This window comes from Penicillium daleae (assembly GCF_028827525.1).
Source record: "Penicillium daleae strain IBT 16125 chromosome Unknown utg000002l_segment0_segment0, whole genome shotgun sequence".
Taxonomy (NCBI): Eukaryota; Fungi; Ascomycota; class Eurotiomycetes; order Eurotiales; family Aspergillaceae; genus Penicillium; species Penicillium daleae.
In genome coordinates, this window is record NW_026623150.1 from 5535649 (window position 1) to 5554858 (window position 19210).

The 19210-nt window shown below is 49.6% G+C and overlaps 4 protein-coding genes across 4 annotated transcripts; 1 reads left to right on the forward strand and 3 right to left on the reverse strand.

Annotated features, from left to right (window-relative positions):
* Positions 1 to 571: 571 nt before the first annotated feature.
* N7458_002885 (uncharacterized protein) lies at positions 572 to 1606 on the reverse strand (the record flags this gene model as incomplete). The annotated part of the gene is made up of 1 exon (XM_056906268.1): positions 572 to 1606. One exon carries the CDS (start codon positions 1604 to 1606, stop codon positions 572 to 574), a length of 1035 nt encoding a protein of 344 aa, XP_056770375.1.
* Positions 1607 to 3912: 2306 nt separating this feature from the next.
* On the reverse strand, positions 3913 to 5872 carry N7458_002886 (putative serine/threonine protein kinase; the record flags this gene model as incomplete). Its single annotated transcript, XM_056906269.1, has 2 exons — positions 3913 to 4851; positions 4910 to 5872. 2 exons carry the CDS (start codon positions 5870 to 5872, stop codon positions 3913 to 3915), a joined length of 1902 nt encoding a protein of 633 aa, XP_056770376.1.
* A 2220-nt stretch (positions 5873 to 8092) lies between these two features.
* Positions 8093 to 8404, forward strand: N7458_002887 (uncharacterized protein; the record flags this gene model as incomplete). The annotated part of the gene is made up of 1 exon (XM_056906270.1): positions 8093 to 8404. The coding sequence occupies one exon, from the start codon at positions 8093 to 8095 to the stop codon at positions 8402 to 8404; it is 312 nt and encodes a 103-aa protein (XP_056770377.1).
* Positions 8405 to 15887: 7483 nt separating this feature from the next.
* Positions 15888 to 18911, reverse strand: N7458_002888 (vacuolar protein sorting protein DigA; the record flags this gene model as incomplete). The annotated part of the gene is made up of 3 exons (XM_056906271.1): positions 15888 to 15972; positions 16036 to 18625; positions 18698 to 18911. 3 exons carry the CDS (start codon positions 18909 to 18911, stop codon positions 15888 to 15890), a joined length of 2889 nt encoding a protein of 962 aa, XP_056770378.1.
* Between the last annotated feature and the right edge of the window lie 299 nt (positions 18912 to 19210).

Here is a 19210-nt window from a genome sequence, read left to right on the forward strand (position 1 = left end):
GCGATGAACTTGGCTGCCAGAAGTACGTTGAGTAAGCTGGTTCCGCGCATTATGCATTCGACCTAAGAAGAGAAGATGGCGGCATTTCAAGCCAGTCCAAGGACCCACGCTAACTAAGTTTCTCTACCAATCAGCACAATACTTGAGATACCCACTTCAACCGCCAAGGCGGCACAACTAACGACTGTATGGCGATGAATGGTCAGAAATCCTTTAGTTTTCAATTTCGTCAAACTTCCGGAGGCTATCAATAGCCTAGAGCATGATTCTCTCAATTTTGAATATGAGCACTCAACAGATAGCAAATCTTAAACGTCTCTTCGGCTGCCTAATAAGACCTTGTGCCAAGAGCCTAGTTGAGAAATCCTGTGTCCAGGATGATGACTGAACACTGTCAAGGAAATCCGTGTAGAAAGACCTCGACCTTATAAGTACCTATCTATTGCTTAGTCCAATTACGATTTGGTTCCATGGCTCTATGGTTGTGGCTATATACCATAAGAGACGAAAGCTTGTATGCTGCTGTCACCTCAAAATATTAACCTTCGTTTAACGCTAAACCATGTTTCATCTACAATGTAAGTCGATTCCCCCACAAATATTCATAGTCAGGCATAGCGGCCTTGACCCACTCTTCAAGCTGACTAGCTTGGCTCTCTCCAAATTCAGCCTTCCATTTGGAAACTTCTTCCTCCAAAGTAAGATCCTGCGATATCTTCTCCTTGAGTATCCCAGTCGATGCATGGAGCGTGTCTTTCATTCGCCGCATTTGTTTGCTCAGAGGAGCCAGCTCAGAGGCACGAACTGGCTCCCAGGTATACTTCAACTTCCTCGGATCCAGTCCGACGAGCTTGCAATAATTAACAATGACTTCAGTGCCCATAATATCGTCTGCTTCCAGGATAACGGGCTTCGGCCGATTGAGGGCTGCCCCGTATTTGGCCCACACATCTGTGTACCAATCGTACAGATTCCGTGTCCATTTGAATGTCATGGTCCACTTGAGGTGGCTTTGAATATCCTCTATCTGTATTGTATCCCTTTCTTTAACACCATTGAATGCCCTGTAATAGGACGGGAAAGCAAGCATTGGATGGCGGATGAGGAAAGTTGGGAAACAGGTGAGAAGGAATTCGCTGGGAAGGACCGTTTCGTTCGGGGCTAGATTCGGTGGCATCGAGTTGTATTCTTCTGGCAGCTGCACATTCCATGGAAGATCTCCTGTGCAGGCCCCATTCCCGTTGATAAGCTTCTCTCGCCCGAGGGGTTCGCTCAAAAAGGACGCGTGCTCTTTGACCACAGTGACCTTCCCCGCTGCTCGCGCGGTCTCCATATGATTATGTAACTTGTTGAAGGCATGTTGGAATTTGTCCTTAAGCTCTGCTTTCTCATTATCGGTCCAGTCATCGTAGGGCTTTTGCATAAGTCCAGTATCTCTTAGGTGAACTACTGGGTGAAGGAAGACAAGCTCGTCTGCAGGATCACCAAGGAAGACTTTGGGCTGGTCTGGTCTGGCCAAAATTCGCATGAACAGGTTGGAAGCAGTTCGGGGGGAGCTGAAAATGAAAAGTCGATCTGGTGACAGGATTTCCAGATCTCCTGGCATTGTGGGCATTTTGGGCGGATGCATCAGAGAAGTCAAGAGGGTTTCAATGGGGAATAGAGTTGTAAAAACGAGATTAGGGATTCTGGGAGATTTATCAAGTTGGATGTATACAGTAGAGCCAGACCCGGTTCGAGAGATTCGTCGTTGTTATTGTTATACTTTCTCTCGGGGTTATTATATACTTTCCTTCAGAATACCTTCTAATTTCCAACTTGCCCCATGGTTAGTTATTCAATATGACGCAGACACTCTACCTGACAAAGTAGAGTAGCGGTGAGGTGTTCAGGAATACCAAAGCTGCCATACCAGCCTACTGAACCCCTCTCAGGCGCGTATACGAGTGCTTCTGCAAGGGGCACGGTTCAGTCGGCTTGAACATTCAAGACATTCAACCTTGATACTTCGCTCTGGAGAGGTGGTGGTAAGTGGTGCAGCTCAAAATAAGGATTGTAAAGCCTAATCAGCCATGCTTTCTTTTGATAGAAAAACTAAATCAAGCCTATCGAGTTGCCTGCACTGTAATTATGCCACAATCCTCCGCATGTACACTGTCTGACAACAGATTTGCCCGATGAAATCGATAGTGCACTTTTGACCCACTTGTATGTATCTAGGTTTCCAGATCAATCTTACCAGTCTATAGTGCATAGTAAAACCGTTGTTAAATACCGTTAGCCTTCAAAAATTTCTCAATTATGCAGCGCTAGTGCACGGTGGAGATATCGGGTAGTCTGTGGCCAGAGAAAGTAACGAAAGGAAAAGGCTTCAAGCTCTCAACCGGGTTTCAGTAAAGCTCTTGCAGGCGATAGTGATATGTTTATTAGGTAAATTCGATCTCATTTCTTCTCGGCATTCTCAAAGAACCAATCTAACTTCAAAAAAAATCCCACAATAGATATCTCAGTCAGCAGCCCGGCTAAACCACAAAGTCCTTTGATCCCAAAGGGTGGTCCCGCACAATGGATTGCATCACGAATTATTCTACGTACTTGTGTATTCTCAAGGTCAGAGGAAATCACACTGCAAATTTCGTTGTCTCAGGGGGAGGCTACTAGTTATAAGTATACTGCTTATTCAACACCCGTCATGCCCGGAGAAGCGCACGTCGAGTCGGGAGACCTTAGGTCCGACACGAACAGCGACACACTAATGCTGCATCGATAAGATTAGAATAAGGAATGTCTGTAAGGACCATGCGCGCATGAGACATAAGTATAGACCGACATCTTTTTTGCTTTCTTTCTTTCTTTAAAAGGCTCACTCCTGGGGAGGTCGGTTTCGATGGTTATCAGCCTGACCTATTTACAGTATCGCAACATGATGAGAATGAATTACGCACTCTAGAAGTGGTTCGTGAGTACACGAAGGGAACGGGTGAGTAGCGATTCAAGTACGGCTGGGAAATGTAACTAATTAGAATAGAATTAATGTTTTTTTGAGCGAATCCCAGGCGTCACAAATTTTAAGGTCCGACTTGGGGTAATATCTCCCCTCACCAACAAGGAATCAGACTGCCAGTGCAACAGTATATCAAGGAGCTTGCAAAAGGTTCGAAAGGTTACTTAACTTACTACATTTACAATGAACACAAAATCATTCTTCTTTCACGGATGGTTCAATTTTCCTTTTGACAGTCCCACAAGCTAGTTACATACACATAATCAGGGTTCAGTACACAGTCAAAAAGGGAAAAAAGACGCCGCAGAATGCAGGCAGTCTAGTCCACCTTCCACCTCACAAATCCCCAATCGAAGCCCGTCATCCTTCACACATCCACATATTCGTTTTCTCCCCGAGTCGTTAAAAGTCCGTATGCAAAGGGTGATAAAAAATGGAAGAAAGAGAAACAGAGAGACAAAAAAAAAAACACACAACCTTCCAAGACAATTCCCCTCCGCCTTCTAGTCTTTTTGGTGCTCGATGCCCTTTCTGCCAAAAGCTCTGCTGCCCGCAGCCACATATAGTAGTACAAAAGTGAAGAAGGGAAGAAGAAGTGAAAAAGATATGCTGCGGGCAGGCAATTGACGGGGGTGCCTCGAAGCGGCACGGTCAAGGTTGAGAGCAGGCGAGGAAGGCATCGGCAAACACTCCAACATGAAGAACAAGAAAGACAAAAGGATGAGACAATGAAAACGGTAATTAGTTTATCGTTGGTGGTTTTTGAACTTTTTTTTCCCAGCTCAATTTCAGAAAAAAAAAAACGGACCCAAAGAGGACATCGCAACGACTGCGAGAAGAAAAGAATACCGAGGATGTATGCTTGACATGGACTCGAACATGGTTCAAAGCAGTGGCATATAGTAGTGCTACAGGTGGAGGTCGTGCCATCCGCCGATAAGATCGAGGTCCTCGTCGATACTTCCATCATAGGCCGAGAACTTCAAAGGCGAATGATGGGGTGAATGCTTGTGAGCATCCCCGCCCTCGCGACGCCAATCCTTCTCAAGGAAGAAACGACGGCGACGCTCGGACTGAGGAGACTCGGGCTTGGTCCGGGATCCATGATCGAATCCCGAAGATCCAAGACCCCAATCGCGGCGCCAATTGTTAGAAGCTCTCTGTGGACCAAAGAGCTCGCGGGTCTTGAAGTTGCGGCGCTTGTCTCCCAAGGCAGCCCACTTGTCAACGTTGGGGGAGACCTTCTTGGGAGGCGAGGATGGCTGATGGAATGGACGAGGAGTGCTGTTGGAAGTCCCAGCATCACTGTCGACATCGATAGACTTGGCGCGGATGGCACGGGGGGCGGTCGGCTGATTATCCGAGAGATGGATTTGTTGGGTAGGGGAAGCGGAGTCCGGCTCGCGCAATCCCGCCAGAGGATCCGGGAGGTGGGTCGTCTGGCTTTCCTGGCTCCAGCTACGAGAGTTCTGCTCACGGCGCAGCTGAAGTGCGGATTCTTCATTCTCCGACTCTTCCTCGTCCCAGAGATCACTCCAGCTCTTGGAAATTTGATCATTCGCATGCTTGCCAAACACCATCGACAGGGATGGCAGGGGTTTAGAAGCATGGCTGGGGAGGGATCCAGTGATTGGGACCGGATCCGAGCGAGGAAGCTTTGGAGATTCGTGCTTTCGGCCAAGGTGGAGGGAGCGGAATGACTCGCCCATGGCGGAGTCCAGCACTGAGGCCATCGACGAGGTGTCTGCACGGACAGAGAACCACGAGGTTCCGGCAACCTCCGATGGAGGGAACAGGTCTTCGGAATAGCTCTCGTTGTCGGGAATAGCAGACAGCTGGCGGATAGCCTGAGGGGGGGCTGGACTGCAGGGCCTTGGCCCAAGGGAAAGAATCGCCCTGGTTGACATGCGGGCTCTGGATAGAGGGAGTACGGAGAGGCTCGCGGTTGACGGTGGCAGCAACCACCTCACGGTCCTCGGTACAGAACTCATCCAGTGACTCATCATCAGTAGTAAAGGAAATTGCACGCAAGATGCACTGACGGACCTCAGCCAACGAGCGCTTGCTGGGGTCAATGGCCAAGCAATGAGTCAGGATCTCAAAGGTATCCTGAGACATGTTGGGGAAAATGTCAAACAGTGACTGACGGTCACGCACATAATCCGCAAAGAGCACATCAGACTCGGTAGGTGAAACGAAGGGGTTGCGAGCAAACAGAATGTTCAACAAACAGATACCCACAGACCAAATGTCAGCCTGAGCGGGGGAGTAGCCGGAAGCACCAGGCTCGTACTGCTCAGGAGCCATATAGCGGTCGCTGCCAACGCAGGCCTCATAGCACCATGGCTCTCGAGTAGCAAGACCAAAGTCACCAAGTTTCATATCACCATCGTGGGTCAAGAAGATGTTCTCTGGCTTGATGTCACGATGATAGATACCGTTGGCATGCATAAACTCGATAGCACTGATCAACTGGAACATAAAGTCACGGACATGCTCAGTCTCAAGTGGGCCGCGATTCAGGCGGATAGCTTCATAGAGATCTCCATTGGCACAGTACTCCAAAACAAGATAAGTATGGTGTTCCGTCTCAAAGTTGTGAATCAAGTTGACCAAGTTTGAGTGGAAGCCGAAGCGCTGGTGGCACTCCAATTCCTCAAACCGGTCTTCCGGAACTGACGAGTCGGTGGAAGTCGACTTGGTCAGGCACTTGATGGCGACGTCATTTCCAGTTGTGATGTCGGTTGCAAGGAACACCATGCCAAAGGATCCATGGTTGAGGGGAGCCACAGTCCGGAAGCGACCGTCCAGAAGGCGACCCTTGACGAAGTTATCCTTGAGGCACTCCATGGTGGTTGATGTGGACATGATGATGTGAGGTGTTGGTACCCGAATGGTGATGGGAGGCGAAGATGAGATGCAAAGGCGGAAGACGAGAATGATCTGAGTCAAGAGCTCCAACAACGAAGACCGGAAACAATCTATGAACCGCTTCAAAACACTTTGCACGTGAAGAGAAAAAAGACACGTGAAACAGCAGCAACCAGGCTAATGGAGAGAGTGGTGATTAATAGTCAAGAAGAGAAGACGATCAGGCCTGGAATCCCAATGATAAAGGACCACCGAATCAGTGGATATAGGAAATCAGAGAGCGGGGTTTGCGATGGTCTGAATAGGATCCAGATGTCGTAAAAATATATCGGCAGAAAGGTAAAGTGATGAACAAGGGGAAAAAAGAGACGATAGGACGCGAGAGGAGTGCGCGGCAGGAGACCCGACAGGGTGTATGGACGCTTAAGGAAAATGTGTAAAAGACCGTTATGTGCTCATTGGGTTGGTGTCGATTTTGTATTTCGTTGTGGTGAGATGGCGTTGAGCCTGGGGTGGAAAGACAAAAAGGAAGGCAGGAAGGGATGGACAATGGTTGTTGAGAGAGTCGGCCTGAGGGTGGCGAATGTTGGAGAAAAGGACGAGAGAGTTGCGCTGCGTAAGATCGTGACAAAAATTGTGGAAGAGAAATTCAAAGAAGAAACGTAGACAAGAAAGAGCCTGTGAACACCGGGTTCAAGGTCGAGGTCGGCCGTGACTCAAGTATAGAAAATTGGCGGGATTAATGAGTCATGAAGTAAACCGGTAGGCAGAAGAGCAGGGACAAGACGAGAAGGAAGTCGTCAAGGTGAATGAGGATCAAGTTGAGAAAGGCAACTTGATTCTCAAATGGAGGAGGGAGTTGTTGGGATCCTGGAGGAGCACCTTTCAAACCCAGGGGTCGGAAGAGTCGGAGTACTCAAAGCCAGGTTCCCGTTGTAGCCGTATCACTCCCGGGACGCTCAGGTAGCAATGCTCGCAGGCAGGTAAGAGAAGATTGACAGCAGAAATAAAGTTGTCTTTCCTGGTGAATTGACGGGACGAAGACGACAGATATAGTTGTATCCAAGGGGAGCTCGATATCGTCACGGGTGGAGCCGGTATGGACCGCTTGGAAGTATGAGTCAAGTAGGACTCGGTGGATCTCTGGGCGAAGCAAAGAGAAACGGAAAGATTTGATCGATCGAGGGAGGAGGAAGAGGAGGACGGAGCGGGAGAAGCACTCTTGGAGGAAGATAGTCCGCAGCGATACGTTGGGAGGTGATGATCGCAATGGGAAGAGTGCCGCCGGTCCGGGGTAAGAGGAGGAGACGGGAGGGAGAGGACAGGAGATGAGAGGCGTCGGCGATGGTAGGGCAGATGGGAGGTGACGGGAGAAGTGAAGAAGGAGAAGGGTAGAGCGAAGGGGAGGAACGAAGGGAAAGATGGAGAGAAGAAAGGGAAGATGAGATCAGGAGAGGAGGAGATGAGATGATGAGATGGGGGGGGAGGAGAGGAGAGAGAGGGTGGATCGAGGAGTCACGGGAGTCACGGGGTGGAGAGAGAGAGAGAGACGGAAAAGATGGGGGGCGTGACGATACGGAACCTCGTGGGCAATCAACAAGAGACCGTGGCAGGGTCAAGTCAATAGACAGGACCAGAGCGAGTCACAGTCCGGACTCATTACGTCCCATACACGGGTCATACCAAATGGCGTAATCAGTGGACACGGCAGAACGGAACCGGTGTGCCTTGATTGCCGGGTGCATCCCCTCAGGCTACGTACGGAAGCTGTAATATTTCAATAATTACCCTCACCAGTACCATTATTACCAGTAACGTGACGATGACTCTCCGCCACGCAGGACTGACTCTCCGTCCTTCGTTACGGTTCTGCGCTGCTCATGAACCTTCCAGACATTCCATGACCCTAGGAAGGCGTCACCGTCGAGACCAGGGGCCAAGTCCGCCAATCCCCGGTCAACACGGAGAATTCGCCATTGTCTTGCTCCCCCTCCATGCTATGGGCTGGGCAACCAAACAACCAACTATGGGGAAGGTGGAATCATCCATCATTCCATTTTACATACGGAGTTACATACATATGGTCTGAAGTTTGGACATTTCGGCAACCCAATTGGGTTGATCTGCAGACCCATCCCAGACTGGCCGAAGGCAGACAATCTCCTGGATTGACCCTAACCCCCAAGGCTAGTTTAGGGGGGAACAGTATAGTTCTTGATGGCGTGGCAGGTGGACGGGACCTGCAGTACTGGAGAGTTCCGAGTACTCAGGAGACCCAGAGACCCAGAGACCCCTCAAGGCCAGAAGCCAACCGCCCACGGCCCCAAACCTTGCCAGTCCGAAAACCAGACACCCAACAAGCACGACCAGCGAGTCACGGCCGAGGGCGGATCAAGGTGGCGCGCTAAGCCCAACCCGGTGGATTGCGCAGCAGAAGTCTGGGGCAACAATCCAATCAGCCCCCACGAGTTGGACACTATTTCCAGCGTGCATGACGCCATGGATGGGGCATGGCGTGATCCATTCTGATTGGTAACTCCCGTGGGTTTCCTCCTGCAGGCCCCGGAGTTTCTCTTTTATGCTTGATGCAGTAGTTGCTGGCTCAGCACTCAGGTACCTTGATGTACCCGACCGCCAACAGAGATATGCAAGTACGGAGGAATTACATGCGATGCCTAACCTCGCAGGAATAAAAAAAAAAAAAAAAAAAAAGGTACATCGCAGCAAGTCCCCCGTCCTGGCCTGTGCCGCCCATCGTGCAGGATTTCGGCCCCAGTCAGATCCTGACCTGGATTAGCCCGTCCCCAGGGCTGCGAGGACTCGCTCTGCGATGCTATCTACGCGCCCGATACCATAGATAGCAATCGGTTGCCAATCTTAGCACTGTCCATATTCTCCATTAACCAGTTCATCTATTCCTACTATCCCGTATACATTATACATGTAGACAACAGCGCTGACCCCCTCCTCCCCAAACACACCCCGGTCACACGCCTTCAACGCCATAGAGTTAAAGGGCCCTTTTGGCGCGCGGGATAGCTGAGACAGGAGCCGTCCTGGGCAAAGAGACAATTTGCGGGTGTTACCTGAAACGGGCATGGCGATCGGTCTATCAGGGGGTGGACAGCGTGGAAGGATTTCCAACTGTACTCCGTACATACAGTAGTACAGTAGATTATAATGAGGATCCGATCTAGTGGAACAACAACACTTTTCTTTGTCACCTCCAAACATGCAATAGAATTGTTATAGCAATAGCACCCTCGACCAGCAGCACGACACGTAAATCAGCAGTGGAGTGTACTCCAAACCGTCATCTGCACACCCAACCACCGCGCCCGTGTCTATTGATTCGCCTACCCGTCCTCCATAGTAAACCTCGAGTCATGGATGTGTCTCATCTCCCGCAGGGGGGGGGGGTGCTTTCCTATAGGAGGACACATTCCAAGGAATTAGACACCCACGCAGCACGTCCCCCAACGTCCAGCATCTGGCATTCAGCGGTGAAGGGCTTGCACGTCCACACGGGCTCGTCTCTGGGCTTCAGGGCTGACCGCCTCCTGCGAGGTGCCACGCAAGGTTTGTCCTTGCATGAGCCGAGCCGATCGAGGGTAAGGACTAGGAACTTAGGCGTGTGTCAAGGTACAGAGTAGGAAGTAGCACCAATATGTATGTACTCTAGGTTTGAAGGTTGGTAGAAAAGGGAAATGTAGGTAGGTGCAGTAGTATGTACTTGGGGACTGGTGTTAGGGTATCGTGGTCTTATCGAGGAATATACTTCTACATGATTCAACTGCCATTTTTTTGCCCCGAGTGGCACGGCATTTGGGAATGACGTGGAACTATGTATTCTGTACTGTAGAAGGGGTGGTGTGGTGCGGGCTTTTTTGGGTTTCACGGGCATCACGCGATGATATTCCTGGATTTGGGTGTGTTTGAGGGAGGTTAACTTGGGAAAACTACTAACTACGAAGTACTCGACCATTCTAGTAGTAGAATGGAGTATACTATTCGCGAAACAGTTAGTGGTTAACAACTACCGACAATATAACTACTAAAAAGAGTGTCATACTATATGTACTTTCAAATCCCGTAAGGAGAAGGACGTCAACATCTCACTGCACCCAAGTAGGAGCACAGTACAGTAGTCCACGCACACCCCCAGGAAACACGATGCTATTCGCACCTCTGAGACGATCTCTCATGTCGCCTTCCCACCCTTCCCACGTATGCTTTCCCGTGTCGCACACCATCATGGCTGTTTCCGTGCATTATGACGGCAGATCCCACGCAATATATTGCAGGGATGGAGGGATATGCCCTCATCGTGCACGGCTCAGCTTTTGATCTGGTCCTCCTTCCCCTCTATGTTGTCGGCTGTTCGCCGTTAGTTCTTACTGTATTGTAGGTAGGTCTCATGTATCGGATCAATAATCTATTCGTTCATTGTTCCTTCTACTGTGTATCGTAGTAAGGATATACACGGATGAAGACGAGCGAATCCATGGCTGCAATGTTTCGTCATAAGGGATACATAACTATGTATAACCATTTGCATCTCCTGCACAACGCCGGACACGGTAGGATACCCGAATATCCGCCCAATTCTGAACCTTGGGTGAACTGCCGAACTCGTAGCTGTTGCCTGCGACCAGCAAAAGTTCAGGATAGACGAACTGCAACGTCGTCCTCCGATGGCGTATCTAGGCCACACAATCATATCATATTGTTGAAGATGATTGATTGGGCCTACTCATGATAAAAAAAATATAGCTAATTTTTGGTAAATATGGTAAACGTAATGCCTCTCTGCCCTCATGATGATCCTGATCATCGTATGAGATAGCAAGGTGCAACGTGTCCCCATATTTACCACAGCATGTTCTTCATAAACACTTCCTATTTGGCCCCTTCGTGTCCTAGTTCCCGACAGTTTGGGACGTTATTCAACGCCAATGGATGCTCACTGGGGGCCATTATACTCCGTAGTGCTGTAGTAGCACCATTAGTTACTCACAATATAACTCCGTACATTCCGTAGTATCCCCCGTCAAGGCAATCGATCTACCTGCTACAGCGGGAAAGCGTGGATCCCGTCCTGATAATCAGCCCTCTTATCAGACCATCAGAGTATATCCAGGATGGCCCGTGGAAATAGACTCCGGGGCTATCCTGGTCCGTTGTCTTCGACAGTACTCCGTACAGTACATTCGATCCTTCCCGTACGAAAGAATCACCACATAAACATACCAACTGGCCAGTTGCCAGTTGCCACTCACGATAAGCCCCTCGGATCCGGTAGGCCCGAGATAACAGGCCTGATAGGATCGGATAAGTCGATGATCGATAACTAAATCACATCAACCACTTTAATTTGTATTGGCAAAACTCTATCTTCTACGTGACTTGCGAGTCCTCTGCCGTTCCAGGCAGTCTTATCCGCATGGGACACTGCTATTAGTGAGCCAAGTCTGGCAAGCTCTCGGGTCGCGTCAACCGTGGACGCGTCCTTATCACCCAATATTGGGCCTATCAGGGCTACCCCGCACGATCGCCATGCCGTCTGGGTGTCTTTTTTTTCAATGATGGTATGGACGAATGCCCTAAAAACCAGTCGAGTCCGTGAATCATGGCAAGGGGGCGAGAGGAGGGCTGGCTCGGTCGGTATGTGCCAGAGCCACGGGTGGTTGCCGATAATGGGAAGTCTGTTGAGACAGGCCAATGATAAGGGGGACAGAAGGAAGGTTGGTAAGAGGGGGACATGTAGTTAGTTATAGTACTGTAGTAGTGGTACAAATTCCGCTCTCGAGGAGAGATACGTCGTATCATTCGTATCGACTCGGGTTGAATTGTTAGGGGCATATTACTATTGGACCGGTTAGTCAGAATTCTACCGGAGGAGCTGACAAGATATCACCATCTGCACCTCGAGATAAGTATGAGATCACCAGCTTATCTGTTCTCTCTTCCTAATTAACCATGTTCGTACAAACTCACTAGCCCCCTTTTTCCTCCCCAACCGCTCGAGCCAAGCGAGATCGGGCGCAGTCCCTACTGGTCGCGTGCGTCGCTCTGACCCCCGCATCAGATCCAACTCGGGCATGGTATTATGGTAGAATGGGAGGAGAACCCATCTCTATCGAGTCTAGCCTGGCGTATTCTTGCACTAAACGAGTTAACCACATATCCACATATGCCATCATTGGGTCTAACCAGCTGACTGGGGCCGCGTTTCCCCAGATTTTTGGTTCGACCGACCACCCCCTTGACAGAGTACGGGGTAAACTGGTAAACAATAACGTTGATAATGGTCATGACAACAATCAATTCAACAGGAATTTAGGGGGATGATCGGTCTGGTGATTGATATGCGGGGTTCATCTTGAGAATTGGCTTTTTGGGGCTTCGGTTTTTGGGAAATTCCCTAGCGACACTATTGGTTTGGTGGTTTCCCCCAACGGTTATGGCAGTAGCGATCTCCCACCATCCCCCCTTCTCGTTCTACTATACGTGTCTGATGTGGATGGTCACAATGATGGAGTGTTTATCCAGGGGGCGGCGGAGGGGCTGAAATCCCCGTCCTGTTCATTTTTGGAGGGCCGTTGCCAGGGTCTCGTGCCCCGTGCCCCAGCCTTGATACGGAGAAGGTGTTTCCATGGCCTTCGCTGGGTCTCTGTTGATCAGTAAGGAGAGATCAGACAGTCTAACGAGTAATTTCCCGGCAATATTCCATCTACCGGGGGGCTGGATGACGGGTAAGATGGCTGGCTGGGGCACAGGTCTATTGGTGCACGATGCGAACCTGGTTGACGTACAGCTCCGAAAGTGGGAATGGTTGATGTTGAGCTGGGCGAGGCAGGACCTGCCTGGCTTGAACCGAGTTTGTGTTGACTGCCGGGGGAATGCAAGACGCAAGATACGTCCAGCAGCTGTGCATACTGCAGCATGTACCATCTGTCCAGTACCGTAAGCAGGTCTATGTACCATGTCGATAGGTATGTACGTCGTACGAAGGTAGGACAATGTATGCCATGAATCCTGTCTCCCGTAGGTCACTTTTTTTCTCCGGATTCAAACCCGTCACTGCAGGCTGAGTTGGAATCGAAATTAACGCAAGGGAGATCGTGGTGGCCTCAGGCCAGGGGAAGGTTGGTCCCTGACTCGAGAGTCTCATTCTATAGAGTAGAGTGGCAAAGAAGGTTGATGGAGGTGCTGTACAGTATATACAGTAGTGCAGTAAGACGGAGGGATTGCCGCTTAGTGTTGTAGTGCGTGGTTGGTTCATGCATGGTTAGTTTATTGCCTCTATGGTTACTTCTTTGTTTACTCTCTTGAGTCTCAACAATCTCTCTCTCCATGACTCTCTACTTTATGTTCTCATTGTCAATCTAGTAGAGGGCACTGAGAGATACCAGGACGGTCTTATCCCCCCAAATAACCCCCAATCTATCATAAAATCTTTCCAATTTCCAGCTCGGCAGCAGGATGAATTATATTATGGGTGGAGACCTGGAAGTTCTGAGGTAGACCTCGGTGGCTCAATTTCACCGTCGCTGGCGCCCGTTGGTGGAGAGTTGATAGATCATGACATCCATATGGGTGTGACGGTTGTGGAGATTCTAGCTGATTCTAGCCGAAGAGATCAGAGCGTTGCTTGGACAGTTTACGCTTGGCTTTGGTCTGGAGTGCTGAGGCTGTACACACGTTAGATGGATGACTCTCTACCAGATGTATAACTCTAGCAGTTATAGACCGGGGTAACTAAATATACCATGTAGAGACTAAGAAAAGATCGCAATAGCCGCTGGAATTTACATCATATGCAACACCTCTTTGAGAAACCAAGAATACATAATTACTTGCCTGAGGTTTCAACCTGTTGTGGTCGTACAGTCCCGCTAGAGTAGAGAAGCACGTAAATTATCCAAGGCAAGTCGGCGCGTGGCCACAAGAGTCCTTAGCAACTCGCGACAGAAAAGCAGAGAAAGATTGTTTTTCCAGACCCTTGCACGATCCGAGAACTCTCTGCCTCATGTTACTGTATGATAGGTCGGGTTTGTGTTTTAACGGTTGCCAAGTCAACACGGCAACAAATCTGCAAGCAGTGGCATGACCCCTCGATCTTGAAAAGAGGATACGGAGTACTCCGAACACACATTGTCGAGAGCACGTGAGGTACAGTGTATGCTACATACTATAGCAACTGTAGTATGTAGTACCCTGCGACTCGTCGCCATCCCAACGGAATCAACCCTTCAAATCTATGTACCTCGTCTCATAGTTAACTATTCCTCCAGAGTGTACCACAGCAGCCATTTCTATGCATACATACATAGTGTACTCATACGCAGACATACAAAAGCATACAAAAAAGTACTGTCAACCACTCCTGACTACTCTCTGTCGTGCTCTCTTCCGGGGCCGGCGGTTACCGTCTGCAGCGCGATTTGCCACCGGCTGGGATACAGTTGCATGCTCCATACTCGCCCACCACATTCCCCTCCCCCTGCCCCGTCAACGTCATTCTGTGGCCTGTAGTAGTACATCCAGTATCAGAATGACGGAGCCGATGGCGGGTGCTAGGGGGCTACTCTCTGTGTTTCATTTGTAATTCATTATTCTCGCGCAGTGGACCACAAGTATGATGGCAGCGGTGGGCTGTTCTAACTACAGTACGTACACCAGCAGCATACGTGGAATGATGTTGAGACGGCTTTGAAACGGGCGGCAGCCAACGAGAAGAGAGGATGTGGGGTTCCGGCGCCAGTTGTTTCTACTTACTCCGTACGATTAGCAGTTATAGCGAAAAGCCTACCGACTGGAACTTGGGTTACCTCGTTGCACTTGTGATTGGAGCTACGCAGAGCTATTTTTTGGTCTTCGATGTACTGCATGCAGAGCGACAAGTATTACAGTGGATCGTGGGTCGAGTGCGGGTACTGTGTCCATTTGGTCATGTCAGTATTTCAGAAATGTGGGGTTCCTAGGTTAAGGCAATAGGCAAACAGATTCTCAATAATACAGAGGGATTGTAAACCTCGTGGATAATTGTGGCAATTCCCTTGTACTTACGGTAGGAGAATCATGTTCATTGAGACGTGCTACTGTAGGTATATATCCCGTCCGAGGTTTCGCTAAACATGTGCCATGTAGTTGGAAGCAACTGCTAAAGCCCTTGGAATTTCGACTTTTTGCCCAACGGTTTGGTTATACATTGCAGTCATGATAGGCCGCATCTTTCAGGCTGGCTTTAGAGAATCTGACCAGACCTGGGTAGTAAGAACTTGGAACTGGGAATTGCGGCTACTAAATAGAACTTTCCAGAGGGGTAAGCTCTTAATAGATTCTTCACAAGATGCCATCATATATTTCATAATACTGCCTGACGCAAGTGGAAGCGTTTTCAATAAAAGGCACTTAAAGCCATGATAACCTCAGTTAAAGTTAGCAAGATAGGTTACCGTTGGTAGCAAAGGAGCTAGCTTGGTCTAATTAATACGAGTCTAGATGTCTAGACAGCCTGAGCAGACAAATATTTCCGCAAACGGAGCCTTAGCTACTTTAACTACCTTCAGGGCCTTAGCCGATAGGTTGCAGGGCCACAGTACAGATTGAAAGTAGATCTGATCACTACACGCGGGGATAGGGAAATCTATTAGAATGAGGTAAAAGCGTATCATGCCATCCCGGTAACTTGGTGGTCTAGCGATCTAGTAGACCTCGCTTCGTTCAACGAAAATGTATCGACTACTCAACCATACTTCATCTTACAAGTGAGAAAGAGGTTCAGAACTAAGATCTTCTAAAACCATTGCTATTTACGTAGCTTGATCGCTGTGAGTAGACGAGCATACAAGAGAAAAGAAAAGGGTATTGCAAATATTAACAACGAGTGGCCTTCCCCAAGATTGAGACAACGCATGCTGAATCAACTCAATATGCTAATAGTAGCACATAACACCGGAAACGCAGTAAGAACTTGACACAGATCCCCAAATGGCAATGTCTGTAATTAGAGAGCCCACTCATCTGTAGTCTCCGTGGCGGCGATGAATGGCTTGTCGATCTGTTTAATGGCATGATCACCACATAAGATGCTATAAGAGAATTAGTACCAGGAAGCGGGTATCAGACTAAACACTGTGAAAAATAGTACATACCAAGCTTCAGCAACCAGCGCATCCAATTCCTTGACAATCTCTTCCCTCCGCGCAGAAGAGATATCTCCATTGCCCATCTGTGCCTGCAAATCTCGGATATACTTCTTCTTGCCTCCCGCACCTTCCAGCACCTCTTTCCCCAGACAGTCACTGTGAAAGGCATGCTGACAAGGGAAAACAAAGAACTGACGGCTCAGCAGAGGCAGCGAGCAGATCCAGCATTTCTCGCCCGGCTCCACAATCGCATAGCGTGTGTCTAGACCTGCGATCTCAGACCGAATCTGGTGGGCTGTTTGTGCCGAGTTATCCATCTCCTGACGTAGTTCATCAATGTGGCGCGAGTAGATCTCGAGAGCGGTGCAAATTTCGTCTTTGAAGTCATCAATAACGACAAAGTCCGGGAAGAACGGAATGAGATCTTCAATGTGAAGGAGCTCGCAACGCCGGAGAAACTCGATTGCATCCTTGATGCCTGTGCCGGGCTGCCGGATCTTTTTCTCCGCTACTAGGAGCCACAGCTTCTTGCGAAGCTTGTCGTTACCCTCGGGGCGATCTGCGACGATAGCGGCGAGCTCGATGTCGTTGTGCTCCAGGGCGAGTTCGACTGCTTGCAGGTACTGGCCCATGGCACTGTAAATGTGGATGCAGGACTGGACCCGCTTGTGCTGAATACAGAGTCGGAGAGCAAAGTCCGCGTCATATGGAGGAGGGGTTGAGGGCTGCGATTGGAGATAAGTGAGAAGCCCCGCTTCAGAGGTTGACGGGCTAGAGGCATGAATTGAGATGAGTGTATTATGAACTGCTGCCGAGGGTTTGGGATGGTTGACGATGATGAAGTTAAGGTAGCGAACAGCTTGGTTCTGGTTGAGGGAGACGCTGGCAGTCTTGTTATAATTCAACAATGCAGGGATAAGCCGTTCGGGATCAAGGTTTGTCTGTCGCATCAGAATTTCAACCAACCCAGTAGCCGCGTGGGTCATAAGTACGCTGCTGTATTTGTAGAATACATCAGGCTCGCTCTGACGCTGGAGTACGTTCAGTGCCTCCGACCATTTCTCTCGTTGAATCCAATAGGACAAAACGTAGTTGTGGTCGTTGGTAGCAGTTGCAAAGAAGAGTAACTCTTGTTCACGGCCATGGCTGCTGATAATGTCGTAGACCGTCTTCTTGTCCAGATCTGCCTTGTGCCTGGAGACAAATTCTTGAAACTCGGCTCGCATGTCACCCAGTTGGTCCTGTACCTGGCCTTCAGTGGCGCCCTCGGTCAATTCTGCTTTGGTCGCGATGCTGTCGTCCAGGGCGTTCAGCTTAGACATGAAGAGCTCCACAAGCCAACTAGCCACCATGATCCGTTGCATGACGGATGCTTTCTTATAAGTGGAAAGCTGAGAAAGAAGATACTTTCGGAGAGCATCGTACTCCTTGTTATCTACCATTGTCAGGCAGACCTCCTCAAAGCCTTTACTGCTCTTCCCCCAAACTTTGGCAGCCTCGAGGTAATTACCCTTTTCAGCCAAAAAGTCACCCGAAGCCGTCAAGACAGCATCGCGTTGCGCATGACCGTGAGAGAATTGAAGCGCTTCGTCAAATTTCTTTTCTTTCAGGAAGACCTTCCATACATCTCGATCCTCATCATTGGCAACAACTTCGAAAATTCCTTTGCTGGTGAAAAGCCAGTAGGTGTTTTGCGTGAGGTCAGTCAATAGACCCAACGAACTTTGCCGAGGCTCCAACACAGCCTGATCATATACAACTTCTCCGTTCAGGCGGTTGACGGCAACCACTCGTCCATCGACTAGTGCCAGAACATGCCAGTGAGTCAGAGTCATCGCAGAAATCGGATCCTGTATCAACTTCTTCCCTCCTCGTGCGGATTGGGACGCGGGGAATTTTGTGCGAGGAAGCATATTCGCGTGGTCGAACGGGCTTTCGGATGAGAGCTGGCCATGGTAAATACCCTCGGCGCTCAGCCATGCAAATTCCTTCTCTGTGAGAACTTCTGTCTGGTGTCCTCCCACATTCGAGGAGGATACCACCAGGGCAGATGGTGCGGAGCCTGAAGGATGGGAAATATCATGAATCAGGGCTGTCTCACGTTGGAAAAGATCTGCATAAATGGAGCCACCGCCATCTCGTCCATGCTTGGTGGCGCTCCCCGTGCGACCCAGGAAATGTATCAATTTGGCGTGTGTGGCAACGAGAATCCGTCTTTGATCAGGCCGCGACGGGACTAAATCGGCACAGACGCCTGTGACTGGAGAGGCGTCCGGCACCTTGTACACTGCAGTGACATACTTCTCCTCGCGCCGATAGAACTCCGTAGACGGTTCGATGTAGGTCTCATACACATTTCCATCGGTTGTACCCAGAAGAATCTCGCGTGTCGATGCAGTCGGGAGAGACGGGTTCCAAGCGACACTCTCGATGGAGACGCCCTTCAATCGGGACAAAACCTTGGGTTGGCGCGACTGGGCATGGAGGTAGTAGTTCTCGCCAAGAGTGGTGGTGATGATCAGATGGGATGCAGAGGGGTCAAGGAACATGCGTCGAATCAGACCAATCTCCGAGGACTTCTTTGGAAGGTCGATATCTACAGCACATGGACGCGATTAGCTCAGCTCCGAACAGTGCGGGCGGGGGATAGCTTGAATTGTATCCGTACCATCAATGTCTTCAGGGGTATCAAGGTCAATCCGTAGTATCCGGCCTGTCGACAAGGCCAAGATAAGCACGTTGTTCGCGACTTGAGCGGCTACAAAGTCCGCCGCGATCGGGAATTGGAGCTGCACCCGCTGAACATCGAAGATGGGCAGGGAGTCCGAAGGCTCTGTTAGATTGTTCGGAGCCACATAACTGCTGGATCCGTCCAGCGCCATGATGCGCAAACTGGTCGCTATCTCATGCCGACCGTCTTGGGCTTCAGGGCAGAGTTGGCGGAGCTTTCAGGAGCTTGAAGAGCAACCAACGGAGGGGGGACGTGGAGCTGCCTGGGAATGCGGAGAGCTTCGCTGCCTGAGGCAGCAACGAGGCAGGGGCCATATATCAGTGTTGGGCCAAGCGTTAATTCGACTCTTCAAATAAGAATTATGAGCATAGTTGATGTTGTCTCTTTCAACTATTTTTGTTCATTTGAGATATATGGCGGGTGAAATTTAGGGGTTTCTCATGCAGAGCT